This window comes from Acanthochromis polyacanthus, chromosome 21 (assembly GCF_021347895.1).
Source record: "Acanthochromis polyacanthus isolate Apoly-LR-REF ecotype Palm Island chromosome 21, KAUST_Apoly_ChrSc, whole genome shotgun sequence".
NCBI classification, from domain to species: domain Eukaryota; kingdom Metazoa; phylum Chordata; class Actinopteri; family Pomacentridae; genus Acanthochromis; species Acanthochromis polyacanthus.
Window position 1 is genome coordinate 4,393,896 of NC_067133.1, and position 20,355 is coordinate 4,414,250.

Here is a 20,355-nt window from a genome sequence, read left to right on the forward strand (position 1 = left end):
CTGACATGATACTGACCAGGTATGCCGCCTTCCTTTGACTCACACTTTTGTTGGTATGTTGCCATAGTTTTACACTGAGCAGAAGCAAACAAGTGACTTCAGTCTCCCAGGCAACACCCAGAGTAATTCAGTCCGTCTTATCTACTTATGCTTCTGACTCTCCTGCATGACTTCTTCATTTTGTGGTATTAAGTATCAAAAAGTTACTGTAAGGTTCCAGAGTTTTAAATATATTCAGCTTTTAATGCCTCTGGTGCTGTTGGCAGCTGTTCAACAAATGTCAAACAAGATAGATAGATAGATACTTTATGAATCCCGAGGGAAATTCAGCTACTTTTTAATATTATTCTTTAGGTAATAGTTCATCTTTTATAGCCTAGCCGCGCTAGACAACCCATGGCAACGAATTTAATTCTCTGCCAGGGTGGGTCTAGTTACCCTCCATAAGGCTCGAGGTTGGATGCTCCTAAAACTGGCCGGACCAATCACCATGAAGTGTAGAGTCAGAAGGCGGGTGTAACAAAGTGACGACAGAGGCGCGACGATTCTGACAGAAACAACCGGAAACAACTAGCCTAGCCACGCTAGACAACCCACGGCAACAAATTTAATTCTCTGCCAGGGTCGACAACAGTCGTTGAGCTCCATTAGCACCGACTCTGAATAATCTTTCTGTTAACATGTCTGTAATATACTTGAGCTTCACCCATTGACTGTATAAATAAGGCTTCACTGAACTACCGCATCCTCTGATTTCCGGCGCTATAGGAGCCTATTCGTTGCGCTGATTGGTTGTATACCTACCCAATTGCTGCAGAGTGATTTGAAAGACAACCTTTTAGCCCGCCTCCCTCCCTGTCCAGAGTTCCTAGACCCTTGCATCTTCAGACCTGGGTCTCGCGCGGCTAGGCTATATCTTTTATTCACACGCTGACATTTCAAGTACCTACACAGGACACATGACAACTATTTCACTTACTATTTAAATTATTTTTCTTCTTTTACTGAACAACTGACACATACTTTCATCTTATTCTATTCCCCGGTTGAGCTGCAATCAGTGGTTTGAGCAAACCAGGCTGAAAAGTGAAGCAAATGCTGAAACTACCAAACTACCTGATGCCCCAGAATCAAGTCTGTTCTCATGTTTACAGCCCGCTACAATAAAAAGTTTGGTCTTTACATCTAACGTTCCCGTTCATGACAAATCTATGGTAGGTGATATTTTTGTATGAGTGGACTTCAAAAAGTTCTCGGCCTTACCAAAAAACAAGAGAAAGATTGTTTTTGCATTACATTCCCCCTCCTTGGTCCACTGTTGTTCGAGCATTGCTATCTTAGGTCACACCTTGAGCCTCCTGAGCTGTGTGGATGATTTCATCATTACTTTGAAAATGGTGACCATGCAAGTGGGATTTCAGTTTGGGAGACAGATTGAAGTCATATGATGCCAGAACAGGTGAGCAAGGTGCATGGGGCAGCAGTTTAAAGCCACAAATGGCTGCTTCTGCCATCTGTCATGTGCTGTGTGGACGGACGTATTGATGAGCAACAGCATGTCAGCTCAGAGCTTCACACATTTAAGTGTTTGTGGACAGAGATCTGAGACTCTATAGTGTGCAATTATGTCCCAAAATAGGACTTAGATCTTTTGTCCCAGATGAGGAAGAAAACATTTTAAAGTAAGCTAATAAAATTCAACTGTTTAAATTGTTTTAATGCTATAAGTTACATATAATTAAGGGTGTGGCCGTACTGAGTGACAGGTACAACAGTCCAGCTTAGCTCTACTCACGTGCCACCTCTGATCCAAAATGAGCAGCGGTGCCACTCACATGCCGTTAGGAGGAGTCAGGGACGGTCATAATGGGTTTTAAAATCTCTGTTTGGAAACCAACGTATGGTGTCGCACAGGGTTCATCTATCTTTATGTACAGTCTTTGACATTCCAGCTGCTTTCATTTTCTACATTCTCTACTCTTAAAGTGCTCTGAGTGCCTACATATCAACTAGTCTGACTCGCTGTATGTGGACTTCAGGTATAATAATAATATAATAATAACAGCTTTATTTATATCGCACCCTGAAGAAACGCATTCACGCGATACTTTGACAGTCAAAGGACAGAGTAATCAATTAAAATAAATAGTGAAAATGATGATAATTTAATAAATTATTAGCTGGATTAGCACGCCTTTCAAACTAAGCAACTAAGAAGTTTAAATATTTAAGAATAAGACTGGAGGTTAAAAGTTAGAATTTAAAAATAAAGAAAAAAAGAGAATTAAAGAATTAAGATGACATCACACCAAAGATCTAGACAGCTAAAATGAAAATAAAGCAAGAGAGAACACATAGAATGAACAGGACGTAATACAGAATGGAACATTAACACTAATTAAATCTGAAAGTAAACGTCACAGAAAAGCAAGTCTATAAAAGCAGGTTTTCAGAAGTTACTAACTCTGCAAGCGTTATCTCCTCAGTTCATCTAAGTCTGACATTAGCGTTGTGCACAGCTTCCTCCTCTGTCTCCGCTGTCCGTTAAACAAATCAAAACACACTTAGCTTAGCTTTTGGGCTCAAGATGACTGGGATTGGTTTAAAGAAAGACAAACTAGAAAGGGCTTTTTCCCCCATGTACCAGAATAGTAATGAGGTGCAGTCAGACCGTTCCTCACCCCTGAGGAGATGGGTCTGGTTACCTGGCATTTGCTGATTCATTTGGTAATTACTTTTAATATGAATTATCAGCTAGTCCTGACACGTCATTTAAGCTGTTGTCTCACTTTTCAGTGATTGTATTTTGGCCCCAGCAAATTACATTTTAAGAAACAGGTGGAATATTTGTAGTTTCTTAGGTATAATTGCTGAATACTGAACTAAAGAACTGTTTACTGAAAACGAAAAAACTGTTTTAAAATCAAACCACATTGCAAAACTAAAACTTTCAGCAAAATCTAGTTAAAACTAGTGCTTTCATGATGTGTTTTTTATTGCTACCCCTTTCTGAATGCATACAGAATCTAAAAGTACATTCCAGGGTGACAGTGTCGGCTTATTCGTTCTCTGAGGACACTTTTTAAAATCCGTCTACTGTGTCTCGTGGCTCTGACATCTGGACTTTGCCCCGTTTCGATCCGAATTACCGCAGGAATTCAACGACATTTTGGCATCAGAGATCGCAATGGTGAACAAGTAAATGTGATTATGCGTTAATAAAGAATTATGGAATGTGATATCAGTGGATTAAAAGGGAAAAGATTCTCCCTCAGACTAACTAATCCCATGTGATCTGCTCGAGAATCACTGGATCCTTTGTGTTATGTAAGTCCCCGTTGCCAATGAAGCCATGCTGATGAGTAAGACTTAATGAACTTATAGTAGTGTGAAATATCCCTCCCTCCCAACACTTTACATTCGAGTTCCTCCCTTCTTCTACCCCCTGCTTTTTTCACTTAAGCAGCGGCCTTGAACTCATTTGCCCCCACCTATTATTCCTCGATGGCAACCAACAGCATTCCTTCATCCTGAAACTTTTTCCTCCGTAACAAAGCGGGAAAAGACGGAGGTTCCACTGTTTACACGCACAACAGCAACAATGTGATTAGGTCAGCTGTAGTCTGTTGCCATGCACCAGGCGTAGAGTATTGTCAATAATGTTCATGTTTTATAGAAGTAACCCCCCCTGCACTCCACTCCCAAACGACATGAGTCATCAACTGTCCTCCCAGAGAAGTCACCACCGTCAACACGAACAAAGACGTGAAGGAAAAACAAGTCCGTTTGAGCCTTTGTTATGAGCGTAAAATAGACGGAGAGGAAGCAACAGTAGAGTAGGAGGAGGAAAAGGAGGGGGGGGGGGGGGGAAAGTAGAGATTATGTGATCAACCAAGCGAGAGGCTTGTCTGGGGTGTGGACTTTAAAAAGAGGGGCACGGGTATAAAGTGGGCGGATGGTAGTTTCTAGTGTTTGTGCATTTAGGCTGACGAGTCTGAAATTAGTATCCTTGAGAGCAGCAGGAATTAGACTTGAAGAGACAAACAGCGACCTAACAGTAAGTCAACTCTTCTTTTCTTTTTCCTACATCTATTACTTCTATAGAGCTGTGTTTGAATAGAATGTGCCCTACAGTTTGTGCATTTTTTAAAATTTAAAACTGAAGAAAAGCTGCTAATGATGGAATAAACGGTAAAAGTAGGCGTGTGATACTACCTTTTCGCCTTCTTTAATTTGCTATTCAGCAGGTTCAGCTGCTTTCTGATACTCCCTGCCACCAGTTTGTGGTGAGGCAAATAGTTTGGATGCTCTTTTCTTTAAAGACACAGCGCTATGTTTGTGGCCTAGCCCCAGCCAGATGTATTCAGTTTCGTGCAATGGAAAATAAACCCTGCAGGAAGAGTCGGCCTGTCTCGTTTTCTGGATGGATTTCAGGAGAGATCTGATCAAAGTATCCGCAAGTGTGCTTTCAGTTAAAGCATCAGAAGTTTCTCATTAAACTTTGGTGCAGAGAGTGCATTTTAGCTTCTTTGTTTTTTGCAGTTGAGGCTGAAACTACTCAGACGTTTACATTTCATCTGTCACTTCATTTTTGGCGGTTCCAATCAGATGAAAGGTGGGAAATGCTTGTGGAGATGTGTCAGGCGGGGTCACATGCGCACCAGCTTGCCGCCGCCGTCTGTATTTGTGTGCGTTTGCGTGTGAGTGTGTGACGACCCAGCCCTTGACCACTCCTTTACCAGTGAGAGAACCAGCACATTCCAGATGTGCCTCATCCTCTGTTCACACCCAGTCAGCAGCAGCCTAAATACTGCAAACAATTAAGAACGTTCACGTATAAATGAGATTATAAGTTGATCCAATCTGTGATCTGAGTCACCTGTAGAGGGGATGATGCAAAGAGACAATTACAGTCAGGAAGTGTAATAAAAGAGCGGCAAAGAATTGTTGTAAACTAGTTTTATGTAAGCGGTTTGTGGCTTTTTTTGTGTTTAATCGCATGTCGTAATTCAAATCACCGAGATCACATGTGGAGCAGCTAGGTGGAGGAGAAGCATGTGTTCTCTCCGGTTATATCAGGGAGTGGCGGCTTACTTGGAGGCGTCAGACAAGCCCAAACTCATCCGCTCGTTGTGAACTTCCCTCCTTAATTGCCTCTGTTACTTTCAACAGTACATGTTCGCCCGGCAGGGGTTTGATTTATGGATCTACTTCTGCTCAAATATCAATCAGTGCCTCTGCATTAGCTCCCAATATGAACATGATCTCGCGCTCTATTTGTAGGCATTTTACTAGTTAGCTGTAACTCAAAGTAATTAGAAGTTAAGAGGCCACGCCCTGAGTGGGTGCCAGGCTCTGGGCCTTCATGCTACTCCGGATGAATGTTTTCACCAAGATGTGTGTGTGTGTCTGTGTGTGTGTGTGTGTTTGTGCTTGGGGCTCATATTAATGGCTTCCTTTATTATGAAAGCAAGCAAGAAGTTTGGAGCTTTTGTTTCAGGCTGTTTTCCGTGTTCATTGTCTATTTTCAATCCGCTCTGAGCTAATCTCACAGTTATGTCACTCCAGCATAATAAAAGTCTATTAAATGTTAAAAACAAGCCTTTTCTTTGTTCCTCTCCGCAGCACTGCCAACATGCTGATCCTCCTCGGTGCCATCTTTGCCCTTCACATCATCGGCATCGTCCTGCTCCTGGTGGCGACTATCGACAATGTAAGTATGACTGCATTTTTAATCGCAACAGTTTAACCCTCGTGTCGTCCTGCGGGGCAAAATTGACCCGTTTTAAAGTTTGAAAATGTGGAAAAAAAAAAGTTTTCATGGTGAAACTTCTGATGTCCACATTTTCAACATTTTTAGGAAATAGTTGAACATTTTTTGGGTGGAAAAAAAGAAAAGTTAAAAATGTTTCTTTAAGAACATTCACATAAAAATCAACCAAAATCCAGCGAAATTTGCTGGATTTTGGTAGATTTTTATGTGAATGTTCTTTTTGAAAATATTAGAAGTTTTACTGATATATATGTAATCACTTTAGATATTTTTAGGATTTTTTTGGAAGATTTTTACTCATTTTTTGAGAATATTTACAAGAATTTTCTTGCCAAATATGTATATTTTTTTAAAATAAAACTTTTAAGGGAAATTTTAAGGAATTATTGGAATTTCCTTCCTAAAGGTTTTGCAATTTTTCTGAAATTTGGGGAATTTTTTTGCAGAATTTTTGGATTTTGTCAGACAAAGAAACAATATTTTTTGGTGCCCATAAATGAGGACAACAGGAGGGTTAACATGCATGGTGGTGCACTGTCACCGCAAACATCTCACAGCCTCAAGGCATCGTTTCCACATCATAGTCTCTAACTTCCTCCCCGCTGTGAGTGTCATGTACACCTCTAACGTGATGATAAAACCAAGACTCATCACTGCAGGCCTTCATTCCTTCTCTCTGAGTGGTCCAGTGTTCTTCTCAGGGCCGCATATTTAACATTTCTGGGTGACAGATGGACCGGGCCACCTGGTGCCACTGCGTGAACGCTGCATGCACACATGAAAATATGTCAGATTCTTGCCTGTGTTGCAGTGAATGGTGCATGGAATGTCTCGTCCTCTTTCTGAGTCTTGTCCCTTCCTGCTGGCTCTGCTGCTGTGTTTACCCAACACATTGTCACCGACTCCCCTCGTTTTCATCCATTCATTCGTCTTTATCTTGTGAGACAGCTGAGTTGTAACACTGAAGTTTTGTGTCTCTTCCTTTCTCATCAGGCCTGGTGGGTAACGGACGATATTTACACTGACGTCTGGGGCCGATGGATGATGACAAATAATGTGTGGAACCTCACAGACCTTCCCTCAACCTACCCAGAGAGTGAGTAACACATTTCAAGACACTTGAACGTGCAAAATCGTACGTAATTATCATTTCAGGTAAAATGAGGCAACAATATCTCACTGATTTGACCACATTCCATGTTATTCCCTTTTAATCAGACATGTTTGTACAAAAATGCCCAAAATAAAGTAAGGAAATATATTTAGGTCTCATTGATTAAGCGTTAAATGATCGAAAAACCTTCACCATCTCGGCTTTGTAAGTGAGGTTTGATCAGATTCAACCAACTCTCTAACTGTGACCAGTCTGTGATTTAAATTGTTGTAAATCCTAGTTGTCTGTTCACACAGCAACACATCACTTACAGTTAGAAGCTAATTAACAATCTAGATTTTTCAGATCTATTGCATTAGTAGCTTTCCTGAACTCTATTCTTTGCATCAGTATCAGGAGTAATAATATTTTGGGGAGCTGTGTGATGCATATTAAATACAAACTAAAGTGCCAATTTCATTTTAAAGTGCCTCCCAAAGCATGCAAATGTAAATCAGATGAGCGCGCACAGTACAGTTATCCAGACTGATGGTTTTGCATTGCAAATGAAGACTGTTATAGGTCAGTGTGAGAGATAAAATGGAAACTATTACCTTGTGCTCTATGTTCTAGAGAAATACAGTTGATCTTTACTGAAGCTCATAGAATTACTTTGAGAATCTACAAATAAGTGCTTTGAGAAGACACATGTTGCTAATTGGTGCTATGTAAATAAACTGAACTGATGGTTAGTTTTGTTACAAAGCAGCTGTTGTTTGTCTTCGTGTGACATTTGGGGTGTTTGAAAGTAACATTCTTGTCATGTCCACTGTCTGACTGGAGTTTATAAAAGACTGTCACTGTGATGTTCCTGTTTCCTGGGAGTGTCGGTTTCGCCTGCAGACTCCTCACTGTGCTTCTCTCTCTGGCTCCCCCTGCAGATTACCTCCAGGCAGTGCAGGCCAGCTCCGTCCTCGCCTGCATATTCTCCATCCTGGGAATCTTTGTGTTCCTGGCTCAGCTCTTCACCCTACCCAAGGGACAGAGGTTCACCATCTCTGGTATATTTCAGCTACTTGCCTGTGAGTATTATTCCCTCTATCTTCCATTTGATTGTCTATCTCAGGGGTGTCAAACTCATTTTAGTTCAGGGGCCACGTTCAGGACAGTTTGATCTCAAGTGGGCCGGAGCAGTAAAAATCACAGCATAATAGAGAAAGAAAATTACAAAAAATGAGACGAAAGACACAAAACGAAAAAAGACAAAAAAAAATGGGCAAAAAAAGATCACGCAATTGACACAAATGAGGCAAAAAAAGACACAAAAAGACAAAAACATGAGGCAAACAACAAAAGAAAGACAAAAAGCAACAGAAAAGATATAAAATATTGCAAAAATTTCCTTAAAAACTTACAAAGTGAAAAAAAAGTGAACAAAACAAGACAAAAAAATACACAAATGACACAAACGAGACATGAGATGACAAATAGGAACCGAAATGACAAAAATAGTCAAACTACACAAGCGTGATAAAAACAACAACAAAAACGACACACAACACGGCGAATAAAGCAAAACACAAAATGACAAAAAAACACAAGACAAAAAGGAAACGACAAAAGCAAGAATCAAAACTGCAAAAGTCAGACTAAAAAAAATAAAAACAAGACAAAATATTACAAAAAAGAGACACAAAAGAACCACGAGCAATCTAGTGTTTTACTTTATGATCAAAACAACTCGTCATGATCGAGAAATTATTTTAAATTTGCGGTTTTACTAAGTAACAATCTGCTGGATTGGACCCTCTGGAGGCCCGGTTTTGGTCCGTGGGCCGCATGTTTGACACCCCTGGCCTATCTTTTTTGCTCTCTCCTCACTGATCTTCGCATCTCCTTCGCTTTAGGCCTGTGCATCATGATCGCAGCCTCCATCTACACAGACCGCTTCCACCTCGATGAGCGTAACGGTTGGTACGGCCACTGCTACATCCTGGCGTGGATCGCCTTCGCCCTCACGTTCTTCTCCTGCATCACTTACTTCGTGCTACGTAAGAAGACCGCATGAGAAGGACACTAGAGTTAGCTCCGGCCAGCCCCAAAAATCCTCTGCTGGATCTACTCTTTCGGCTGAGATCTGTGTCAGATTTGAGCTGCTAGCGTAGATAAACGCTGATCCTCTCAAATACATACCAGCGTTTAATTGACTCTGCTTTCAGATAATCAGGGTTTGAGAATTTGTGATTATTTCTGCTGCAAACAGCAGACTCAGTCAATCACGTTTTGTATTTGGGTTCATTTTTAACTGGGCTGGATTTTTCGAGGGCCTCTTAAGGATTAAGAATATTTTTGTTTACTGAAAGGAAAAGGCCGTCGTGTTTATAAGATGCTATGATAAATTAAGATCTGTCGATATTCCTGGCTTTGAAGAGAAGCAGGTTGAAGAGTAAAATCTGTGGTCTTTTTATTTCTGTTTTTTTTTTTTTTTTTGCAATGTACATTTACACGATAGAGTGTTAGATTAAAAGGGGCGAGTTTTGGATTTTTGTTGATTATTTTTTGCAATATTTTTTTCTTAGTTCATACGTTTCATTTCGTCTATCTGCTCTGGTCTTACTTCGTATAACGTGCCACTAAATAAACAAGAGTGTAATTACAACCTGATGGCTTCACATGTTAAAGCTGGGCCTGTTTAGTCTTTACATTCTTTCATATTTCTGTGTAATCTCATAAAACTGTACTATGCTAAAAACTGACCCAACGATGACACAATACAGTTTGTTTTGTAATATTTTTTGTGAGGAAGACACCAGACCAAGCCAAAGAATTTACACAGATGTAGGTTTAATTTAGAAAAAAAAGTCAGGAGAATGTCCTGCTTAATGTATTCCCGTGAATTTTTCTGTATCAGTTTGGTGGGAAAGTCTTTTTTTATGTCAAGGAAAACTCAAAATCAGGCACCAGGTGACAACTCAAAGTTCAACCCTCCTCTTGTCCTGCGGTTTTGAAGTTTTAACGTTTGAAAATGTGGGAAAAAACATATTTTCACAGTGAAAACTTCTACATTTTCAACATTTTTGGGGGAATTTTTGAACATTTTTTAGTGCAAAAAAAAAGAAATGCTAAAAATTATGATTCTTTATGAACATTCAGAAAAAAAATCAACCAAAATCCAGCGAAATTCGCTGGATTTTGGTCGATTTTTTTCTGAATGTTCTTAAAGAAAATATTTGAACTTTTACTGATACATATGGAATCACTTTAAATATTTTTAGGATTTTTATTGGAAGATCTTTTATTTATTTTTTGAAAATAGTTATTTTTTAAAAATATATTTTTAATTTTTATTTCTTGCTAAATTTTGGGATTTTTTTTATAAATAAAACTTTTATGGGAAACTTTTTAAAAAATTTTCTTCCTCAAGATTTTACAAATTTTATAAATCTGGGGAATATTTTGCTGAGTTTTTTTTGGATTTCTTTTTAGACAAAGGAACAATTTTTATTTTGGTAAATGAAGACAACTGGAGGGTTAACAGAATATATGTGGCTCTAATTTTCACTGTAGATTGAGTGGTTGAATGAGCTTCTAATTCATATTCAAGGTCAAGGCATTGCTGTGTCTATTAGTATTCATTAATGACTGTCAGCTTACCTCCAAATTATTACACTGCATTATAGTAACACAGATTTTTAATTATTCCAAATGCAGCAAACATTTGAAGCATACTGAACTCACCATAACTCAGCTAATAAATTTCACTTGTGATTGTAAATCCTGCCATATTCCTGCACTGTGTCATGCCTTCATAAGCTTTCATTTGATTAAATCAGCTTCCTCAAATACCTTAACTCACACAGAGAGGTAGAAAGGCAGCCGCCTCGACTCTTGAAGTGTGAGATGTAATGTGTAAATAGGATTTGTTCCCCACAGTTCTATATGTCTGATACTGTTTTATTTTTGTTACTATTACGTGTCACTTGAATGACGATGAAAATGATTTTTACGATATTAAAACTTGATTTTCAACCAGTCCTTGCAGTCGCTGCCGTTTCTTCTACGCTTGCCGTGAGTAGGAGTTACGTCAGAGCAGAAGTTTAACCCTCATGTTGTCCTGCGGGTCAAAATTGATTTTAAAGTTTGAAAATGTGGAAAAATACATACATTTTCACGGTGAAACTTCTGATGTGCACATTTTCAACATTTTTGGGAAATCTTTGAACATTTTTTGGTTCGAGAAAAGAAATTAAAAAAAGGTTTCTTAAGAACATTCACAAAAAAATCTACCAAAATTCAGCAAAATTCACTGGATTATGGTTGATTTTTTTGTGAATGTTCTTAAAGGATAGGACTTTAGATATTTTTAGGATTTTTTTGGAAGATTTTTACAAATTTTTGGAAAATATTTACAAGAATCTTCTTGCCAAATTTGGGGGATTTTTCTAAAATAAAACTTTTAAGGAATTATTGGAATTTTCTTTGAACATTTTTTGGTGGAAGAAAGGAAATTTGAAAAAGCTTTCTGAAGGACATTCACATAAAAATCAACCAAAATCCAGCGAAACTATGATACCTGTTAACTATGTTACAAAAAGTCCTGCAATTATACACTGACCCAAATCAAGAAAGAGAAAAGTTGAAGTTTAATTAACATTTTTTAAAAACTGAGGGGGAAAAAAAAGCAATTCTTCATTTATCTTTACTGACAACTTGTACCTCTTTATGCAGTTTTTAAAATCATATTGATCCAATATATTTTTTCCTCCCTCTTGTCATCTTCTGTCTGCTAGGCCGAACTTTGATTAGTTCTCTTGATGGAACAGCATGTCACCCATGTTGTTAGTGGAAAATCCGAGGAGTTTTTCCTGTAAACTATGCAATTTTGGCTATTATTCAAGAGAAAACAGGCCTCTTAAACTGGTCAGTGGGTTATGACGTTAAGAGGGTCAAACCAGTTTGCTCAGATTGATGCATATCTGCTAACAGCCTCCAGCCTTAATGAACAGTTCAGAGCGGGCTGTAATCCTCTTCTCTCTCGTAATGATTCTCCTGGTGTGGCGGCAGGGTCATATAGACGGAGGCCGACGGCGTGGGCGAGGGAGACGGCAGGGAGAGACGGTGGAACGGCGATGCAGGTGCATGATGGGAGGGCGGAGGGGGGAAGGAGTCGGAGTGGGGGAGAGGAAGGGAGTGGGAGTGCGTGAGCTTTGGAGTGGAGGGCTTTAGCTCTGCTGCGGGGGGCTCGTAGTACGGGGACAAATGGGAGATCCGCGGGGGGGACAGGGGAGGCACCAGGGTGACACCTGGGGTTGGAGGGGTGTAATGAGGAGCCGGCGGCAGGAGGCCCATGAAGTTAAAGCTGCAGGGGTTGAGCCCGGAGTTACGCCTGGGGCCCACCATCAGGACCTTCTTGGTGTAGTTGTTCAGGGTGGAGACGCCGGCCGCCATGCAGAGGGTGAAGCCAAACCAGGCCACGCTGACGGACACAGAGGAGGACGGACAGAGACATGTGATTGTGTTTTTAGAGGCTGTGGGTCTGTTTGACTTGTTCAGACTTAAGGGGAAAGGCAGCAACTTGGAAAACTGGAAGAGCACGATTTTGTCTCTTTTTCTTCTTCTTGTTTTCAATGTTTTCAAAAAGTAAAAACACCTCCTGAAACTCCCCTTCCCATCAGTGCCTCCCTAAAATCTGTAGCTGAGTGGTATGGAGATCAACACTTCTGTCCAGTGAGATGTTACATTTTAAAAGTGGAAGATTTAACAAACAAAAAATACTGAACTCTTTTGTTAACTTGTATTTTATATGCTTCATTTTGATATTACCTACTTTAAAATTTTCATCTCTGCATTTATTTATTTACCAAACCATCATTTATGTACCATATTTATAAATGCGTTTTAATTATTATTATTATTAGTATTAGTAGTAGAATGTTCTTTTTTGCTGTTAATTCAAAATATTAAAATACTTACCTAATTTAAACATTTTCATCTCTGCATTTACTTACCTAACCATCATTTATGTACCATTTTTATAAATGTATTTTCATTATTATTAGTAGTAGTAGAAGTAGAATTTTCTTCTTTGCTATGTTACTTCAAAATATTAAAATACTTACCTAACTTAAAATTTTTCATTTCTGCATTTATTTATTTACTTAGCTGTAATTTATTTATTGATTTCTATTAATTTATTTAATTAATTAATTTTGTCTTCATTATTATTTTTATTTTCTTTTTTCTGTAATTCTAAGAAACTCTTGACAAAGATATAGAATGAGCTACGATGGTGCAATGTGTGGGTTTTTGCATACATGTGTTATATAGACTCTGTTAATGTGGTAAGTGACTGTTCTAGCTGGAAATGTTTAATGGAATATCTCCATAGGGGTACAGAGGAACATTTCCATCACTCCTGTGTTCTAATGCTACATTGTGTAAGCTAATGGTGTTGAAAGGCTCACTGATGGTTAGAAAACTTTTGTGCAGTTATGCTAGCACATGAATAAAAGTGGGAGTTTTAATGGAAAACAAGAAATTGTCTGGGTGACCACAAACTTTTGAACGGTTTGTGAATGAGTGGATCAGAGAGCATGAGATGGATTGTCCTCCACAGAGTTCAGACCTCAGCCCCATTGAGAATCTTTGGGATGTTCTGGAGAAGACTTCCGACTCTCCCATCATCAATATAAGAGCTTGGTAGAAAATTAATGCATTTTTGGACAGAAATAAATGCTGTGACTTTGCGGAAGCTTTTCGAAACGACGAATGAGTGCCGTTCTCAAAGCTAAAGGTGGTCCAACGAAATATTAGAGTGCACAACTTTCTTTGAGTGTATATTGTAAAACATTCAATGAACTTACTAGAAAGCCCAGGAGTAGCCATAGCTGTGAGGCTTAAAATCTTCTGGCCCCATTGAGGCGGTGGTCTGAAACACCTGCATGAACATCATGTGACCTACCATCCCGAGCAGACCTGAGACAGACGGAGAACACATACTGAGACTGGTGACAATCCTGGTCGTTACATGCTGTGTTTCAGTTATCTATCTACCTCCCAGGACGGTAAAAACAGCTGCAAAAGCGTTGAGCATCTGCCCCCAGCGCTGCGTAGAGGGAAACCAGGCCCTGATACACAACTGGACGGACAGCAGCACGCAGCTGATCAACAGCAGCCCGATGTACGTGAGCTCCAGTGACAGCGAAAGCCACATCATTGCTGCGGAGGGAGGGAGAAGAGGCTGAGAACAAACACATGAAGGAATGGATTTCAAACAATCAGGTCAGCTAAACGCCCACAAAAATGCAGAAAAAAACTTCACCTTTTTCACACCGTGGAGTCAAAGTGTAAAATCCCCGGCACTTCTCCTCTGGAAATCAGAAGAGAAATGGAAAAGCAGGAGTGAATTAACCAAAAAATTACTATTTGTATGGGAAAATATTTGAGAAAACGCCTGAGCTGCTGACATGTAAGGTAACCTTCACACAGCGAATCATCAGTGTGGATTCTCTCTGCATCACAGCGATGCTTCTGTCCAGTAAATGAGGTCAGAACCCCACCATGTATTCCAAATTAAAATAAACACCACAATCTAATTACTGTACAAATAACCAGATTGGGTAACAGTTTATCTCGTGTGTTTTCATGACCTGAAGTAACCTGAGCAGAGATTATAAGATTATAAAATCTGGACAGATGGGGCCTGCAGAAACAATATTAGCTGCACCAAAAAAATGAGACTTTGTTTTGTTTTTCATTCCGGAGATTTTTCTTCAGTCGACGTAACAATTTGAGCATAAAAATATTGTAATTTTCACTCACAAAATACGTGTATTAACAAAAAACAACACAGTAAAAGCCTGTTTCAGTCACAGGCTAAGCTTCTTTGCGGCTTGTTTACACAGCAGCCGAAATAATCTGGGCTCCGTATACGAACCTCAATTAACGCACTGCGACTTAAGAAAGCCGATGCAAATCGGCAAAATGGAAGAAAACGGAGAAAACTTTTGCACCAACTTGTCCACACGTGCAGCATTCAGAAAAAAAATAACACTCAGGAAGCACATATTCAATGTAAACTTGGTGAAAACATGCTTGAGTTTGACCTTCTGCACCGTATTGAATTATTTTCCACCCTCTGCACAGATGTTTTTCTTCTATTTATTCTCTATTTGGAACCGATTGAGCTCTCAGGGACACCGATGTCATGCATTGATATGCTCTGAATGACTGAGCTGAATGTGATGAATATGTCCTGCATGTAAATGAAGAATTACAGAAACAGATAACATTGTAAAAGTGACTGTTAAACCTGCAGAGACAAAATACTCTGGTCAGCATTTACGTTTAGTCACCTTTTAAATACAGAGGGGTCAATATATACACCCCCTATCAAAAGTTTTAGGACACTGTCTCATTCAAATAAAGTAGAACCTGTCCTACAACCTTTGACAGGGGGTGTATTTCATCATATGGATGTGATCAGGGCAGGACTCTGATCATACATGTAAAGTTTCAGGCAGATTGGAGCATGTTCAGGGCATTTACACAGCATTTGAAATTTCATGGCGAAGGATCAAAATTCCAGAGACCGCCACAGACACGCCCTTTGACTTTGGAAAAAGATTTTAATAACTTTGGATCATTAAGGCCTCCTGTATGTACTGGCCGAATTTGAGGTGAATTGGAGTTTCCCCCTAGGAGGAGTTCGCTCTAGAAAAAAAATGAAAAATGGGCAAAATCTGACATTCAACGCAAAATAGCTCACTTCCTGTTGGGGTTGGAATGTGGCTGCCACTGACTTTTTTGTTCAGCCTGATGTGCTGCATATGTGTACCAAATTTGGTAGATATACCCTGTCAAAAGTTGTAGGACAGGTTCTACTTTATTTGAATGAGACAGTGTCCTAAAACTTCTGGCAGGGGGTGTATAAATACGGGACTTTTTCTAACATAATTGACATTTTTATTGTTTTCAGGCCAAAAATCAACATGGCCGCCAGAACCAAACACCACATGGCATTTTTACACAGAGATTCTTCTAAAATATAATATATACAATTGAGTAAAATTGAAATCGAAAGTTACTTATAAAGATATTGTAGTCATGCCATAAATCCACACTTGACTCACACACTACTTTATATTAAATAAGTCAGAAAGCCTTGGAGTCTTTCAGTCTTTTCTTCAGGAGGAAACGACATCATGTGGAGCAGGTCATTCCCAGCATTATATTCCCACATCTCTGTGTCCAAACAACTCCATTTTCATCCCGTTTGATCACAGAACTGATGAGCAAAAGCTTTCTTCTTGTTTGTCTGGGTGAGCTTTTTTTTGTGCGTCTGTCTTGGAGAAAGGAAGTTCCTTTAGTCTGTGTTGATGGAGACCAGCTTTGTTCAGAGTCGGCTGGAGAGTCTGTTACCAGATGCTGTTAGAAGAACTACTAATATTCACGAGGATGGTCCTGGTGGTGGTTCTTGAATTCATTTCAGACTCTCCCACCACACCCTTTGGCCTTCTGATATCGGACATCGCTAATAATTTTGGGCTTAACCGTAGATGTCAGATTTCACCTACAAGTACTCAGGATGTACTGTTAATATATCAGTCAAAGCATGTTTAAGAAAAGCATTCTGTATGCATCAGTAGATCAGAACAAACACAATTTATCACATAATATTCAAAATATCTCCATTTATACATCAGTGATTGGGCAGATTAGTGTCAAACCCATATTAGTGTTTCATCTCATCACAGCCAGCGCTTAAAATCCAAACTATTCGTTACAAATTGCTGACTGATTTACTTAACGGGGCATATTGGAATTATCTGGCTGGAGTTCAGTATCATTCAGAGTCGCTTTAAAATCTGCCGCAAATGAGACGGTGAAAGCCCAACCGATGTTTGCGAATCCTATTAAGCTTTCTCTCTCTGGGTTTTAATCCATAATTGAGTCATGCTGTTGAAGTCTAAATCTCCGCGAGCAGAACGCACACTGATGATAATCCTCTTTGTGCCGAGCACGCACCCAAACACACACACAAGCACACAATCGTATATTTACGGACGCAAACGAACGCACCTGACATCTCAATTCACATCACCACCTTGGACTTTCTCTCTGCCTCTGACCTGCTTTTATCTCCTGTCGTACTAGTGCCACAGTTATGATGCAATTTGCTTCACTTCCTATTTCGGCACAGACTCTCAGCTCACCTTGGGAATATCCTCTACTGCAAAAACAACCCCATCAGCACGAATAATCAGCGGCACACTGATGAAATCCCTCACGATGATACCGATTGAATAAGGCAAACACGTACTACCGAGTGCTATCAGCGCTTCTCTTTATATTTCTTTGTACGAATCCAGTGTTCTGTCGTTTACAAACTTTCTCTGCCTGTTCAATCCATGTCTAGGCTTTTAGAAGACACTGAGCAACTTTGACCTTCACTTCTGATCGGCTGGTTTTCAGGCAAATTGTCTCCTTTTACAGAAATCAATCCCAAGCAAAGATCTAGTCTGGAGAAAACACCCTGGATAAGAGCCATAAACCAAGTTCATGAGTCATAATTGGACCGTAGTGCCTACAGGCGGTGCAGACGTAATAGGATTTTTATTTTAAATTTTATTTGCTGTCTGTCAAAAGCAAAGGTGTTCAGTGAAGAGCTGGGTTTTTAGTATTTTCTTAACCCTCCTGTTGTCCTCATTTAAAGGTGCCAAAAAAATATTGTTTCCTTGCCTGAAAAAAGTCCAAAAATTCAGCAAAAAATTCCCCAAATTTCTGAAAATTTGCAAAACCTTCAGGAATAAAATTCCAATAATTGATTAAAAGTTGTATTTTTAAAAAAACAAATATGGCAAGAAAATTCCAATAATTGCTTAAAAGTTGTATTTTTTAAAAATCCCCCAAATTTGGCAAGAAAATTCTTGCAAATATTTTCAAAAAATTTGTAAAAATCTTCCAAAAAAATCCTAAAAATATCTAAAGTGATTACATATATAGCAGTAAAACCATAATCCAGGGAATTTTCCTGGATTTTGGTTGATTTTTTGTGAATGTTCTGAAGAAACATTTTTAATATTTCTCTTTTTCCACAAAAAAAAGTTCAAAAAATTACCCAAAAATGTTGAAAATGTGGACATCAGACGTTTCACTGTGAAAATATTTTTTTCCCCCCACATTTTCAAACTTTAAAACGAGTCAATTTGACCCACAGGACGACACGAGGGTTAAAGACCGAGAGAGACTGCAGATCGTACAGATTTTGGCAACTTGTTACACCATCGGGCAAACACAGAAGAGTCTAGCTGTGTTCTAAATAATTCAGATCGGTGACATTTCCACTTATTCTCCCGGTCTCTCACCCCATTCGTCTGTGTAGATGTTCTCCTCGCAGGTGATGAACAGGCCGGTGTGAAAGGTGGGGAAGACGAAGCGGTCGTCTCCGGTCTCCCAGAAGAACTGGATCTTGGAGGAGTTGGACATGCCGGGAACTGGGATGCAGTTGCTGTGTTTGGTGGGCGAGCAGAGCGGCTTGGGCACCTTCTGCTTCCCCACGCACCAGTAGGAGGACATGAGGGCCACGGTGCTCAGCAGGAGGGACACGACCGTCTGGATGAAGGAGAAACGAGGGGAACGCATCCGCTGCAGGAACGCCATTGTGCAAGGGTCAAATGAGGGGTAGGGCTGGAATGGCAGAGCAGAGAGAGGCATGGACTGTCAGTGTGCAAGCTCTTGAACCTCATGTTGTCCTGCAGATCAAAACTGACCTGTTTTCCATTTGACAATGTGGGAAAAATGCATATTTTCATATTTTCAAACTTTTAAGGGAAACTTTAAAGGAATTATTTGAATTTTTTTCCTGAAAGTTTTACAAATTTTCAGAAATTCTGTGAATTTTTTTGCTGAATTTTTGTCCCGCGGGTCAAATTGACTTAAAATTTGTGCAAAAATAACTGTGGAAAAAAATATACATTTTCCCAGTGAAACTTCTGATGTCTACATTTTCAATATTTATGAGAATTTTTGGTTAAAAAAAAAAAGAAATGTTAAAAATGTTTCTTTAAGAATATTCACAAAAAAACAACCATAATCCAGAGAATTTCGCTGGATTATGGTTGATTTTTATGTGAATGTTCTTACAGTATTTTTACTCATTTTTTGAAAATATTTACAAGAATTTTCTTGCCAAACTTGGGGGATTTTTTTAAATAAAACTTATAGGAATTTTCTTCCAGAAGGTTTTGCAAATTTTCAGAAACTTAGGGAATGTTTTTTGCTGAATTTTTGGATTTTTTCAGACAAGGAAACAATATTTTTTGGTGCCTGTAAATGAGAACAACAGGAGGGCAAACCGCCAAGTTTAAATACATAAAGTCAGAACTGAGTGTATCTAGTTTTTATTGTTAATCTACTCGACTTCAGGTACACCTCCACTCCTGCGTGTCACTAAAAATACCACCAGCGTTCCATTAGTGTCCACGGAGAAGCAGCTCTGCTCCATTGCCTGAGATGACTAGTGAGGCGTTTGAGAGGAAAAAGTGCGGAGGAGCCAGAGGTTATACATTACTAATCACATTTAAAAGAATAAAAAAGACTGTGACGGAAAAATCACACGCTGCTGGTAATTGGTGGGAAGACAGACGACTAAATCAGAGGAAAAACAGCTGAAAATTGCTGTCAGCGTAGGAGCTCTCCAAGAGACAGATGCTCCAACTAATACATCCCAAACACTTTATGTCAAGCAATGAATTAAATGTGAATGGAGAGAAGTAAACACTCACCCACTTCTAGCCTCTCTTACTTCTCACGTCGTCCTCAGCCCTCCTCATTGAGTTAAGTGCGGAAGGTGAAAGTAAAAATCCGCTTCCTTTCACTCTTCCTCAGATAGTGAGAGCGACGGAGGATTCTGTCCGTCACACTGACCTCTGTGGGACTGTCAGTCTTTATGATCCAACCCCGGCAGTCAGGCACAACTGTAAGCATGTCACACACACACTTCTTTAATCCATCCTTATAAATCCAAAACAGACTACTCTGTTCCATCTGTTTTCATTTTGATTCCTAGACTCATTTTGATCCATTTCATTCATCAATGCTTTTCAGCCTGTTCAAGCACGCGTTACTCCGCTTTGATGTGGAAGTCAACACGACCTTGAAACGGTGAATAAAAGCTGCACATACACACAATTAAATGGGCTAATACATGGACTATATTGCTTTACAGTCACATACACTTTTTACTTTGAATAGTGAAACAAGTAGAAGAAATCTTGACTTTAAATATAATTCTGCAAGAACGACTCTTAAAGGAATGCGTGTATCTGTCGCGGGTGTGGAAAAATGGAATTCCTTGGAAAAAGATGTGAAACAATGTTCAAACATTTTGCAGTTTAAACAGGGCCGGCCGCTGGCATAAACACTCTATGCCGTTGTTTATAGCCACATCCACTAGAGGGGGGCCACACCACAATAAGTGTGTGATTCG

General features: G+C 39.4%; 2 protein-coding genes across 2 annotated transcripts; one reads left to right on the forward strand and one right to left on the reverse strand.

Moving 5' to 3' along the window:
- Positions 1-3,946: 3,946 nt before the first annotated feature.
- On the forward strand, positions 3,947-10,898 carry LOC110953119 (epithelial membrane protein 2-like). Its single transcript, XM_022196968.2, has 5 exons — positions 3,947-4,057; positions 5,626-5,713; positions 6,767-6,869; positions 7,808-7,948; positions 8,774-10,898. The coding sequence occupies exons 2-5, from the start codon at positions 5,636-5,638 to the stop codon at positions 8,932-8,934; spliced, it is 483 nt and encodes a 160-aa protein (XP_022052660.1). The 5' UTR covers positions 3,947-4,057; positions 5,626-5,635; the 3' UTR covers positions 8,935-10,898.
- Positions 10,899-11,015: 117 nt separating this feature from the next.
- Positions 11,016-18,806, reverse strand: LOC110953112 (germ cell-specific gene 1-like protein). Its single transcript, XM_051941254.1, has 5 exons — positions 18,233-18,806; positions 14,188-14,235; positions 13,920-14,084; positions 13,730-13,841; positions 11,016-12,342 (listed from the first exon to the last, which is right to left on the reverse strand). Exons 1-5 carry the CDS (start codon positions 18,579-18,581, stop codon positions 11,874-11,876), a joined length of 1,143 nt encoding a protein of 380 aa, XP_051797214.1. The 5' UTR covers positions 18,582-18,806; the 3' UTR covers positions 11,016-11,873.
- Positions 18,807-20,355: the final 1,549 nt, after the last annotated feature.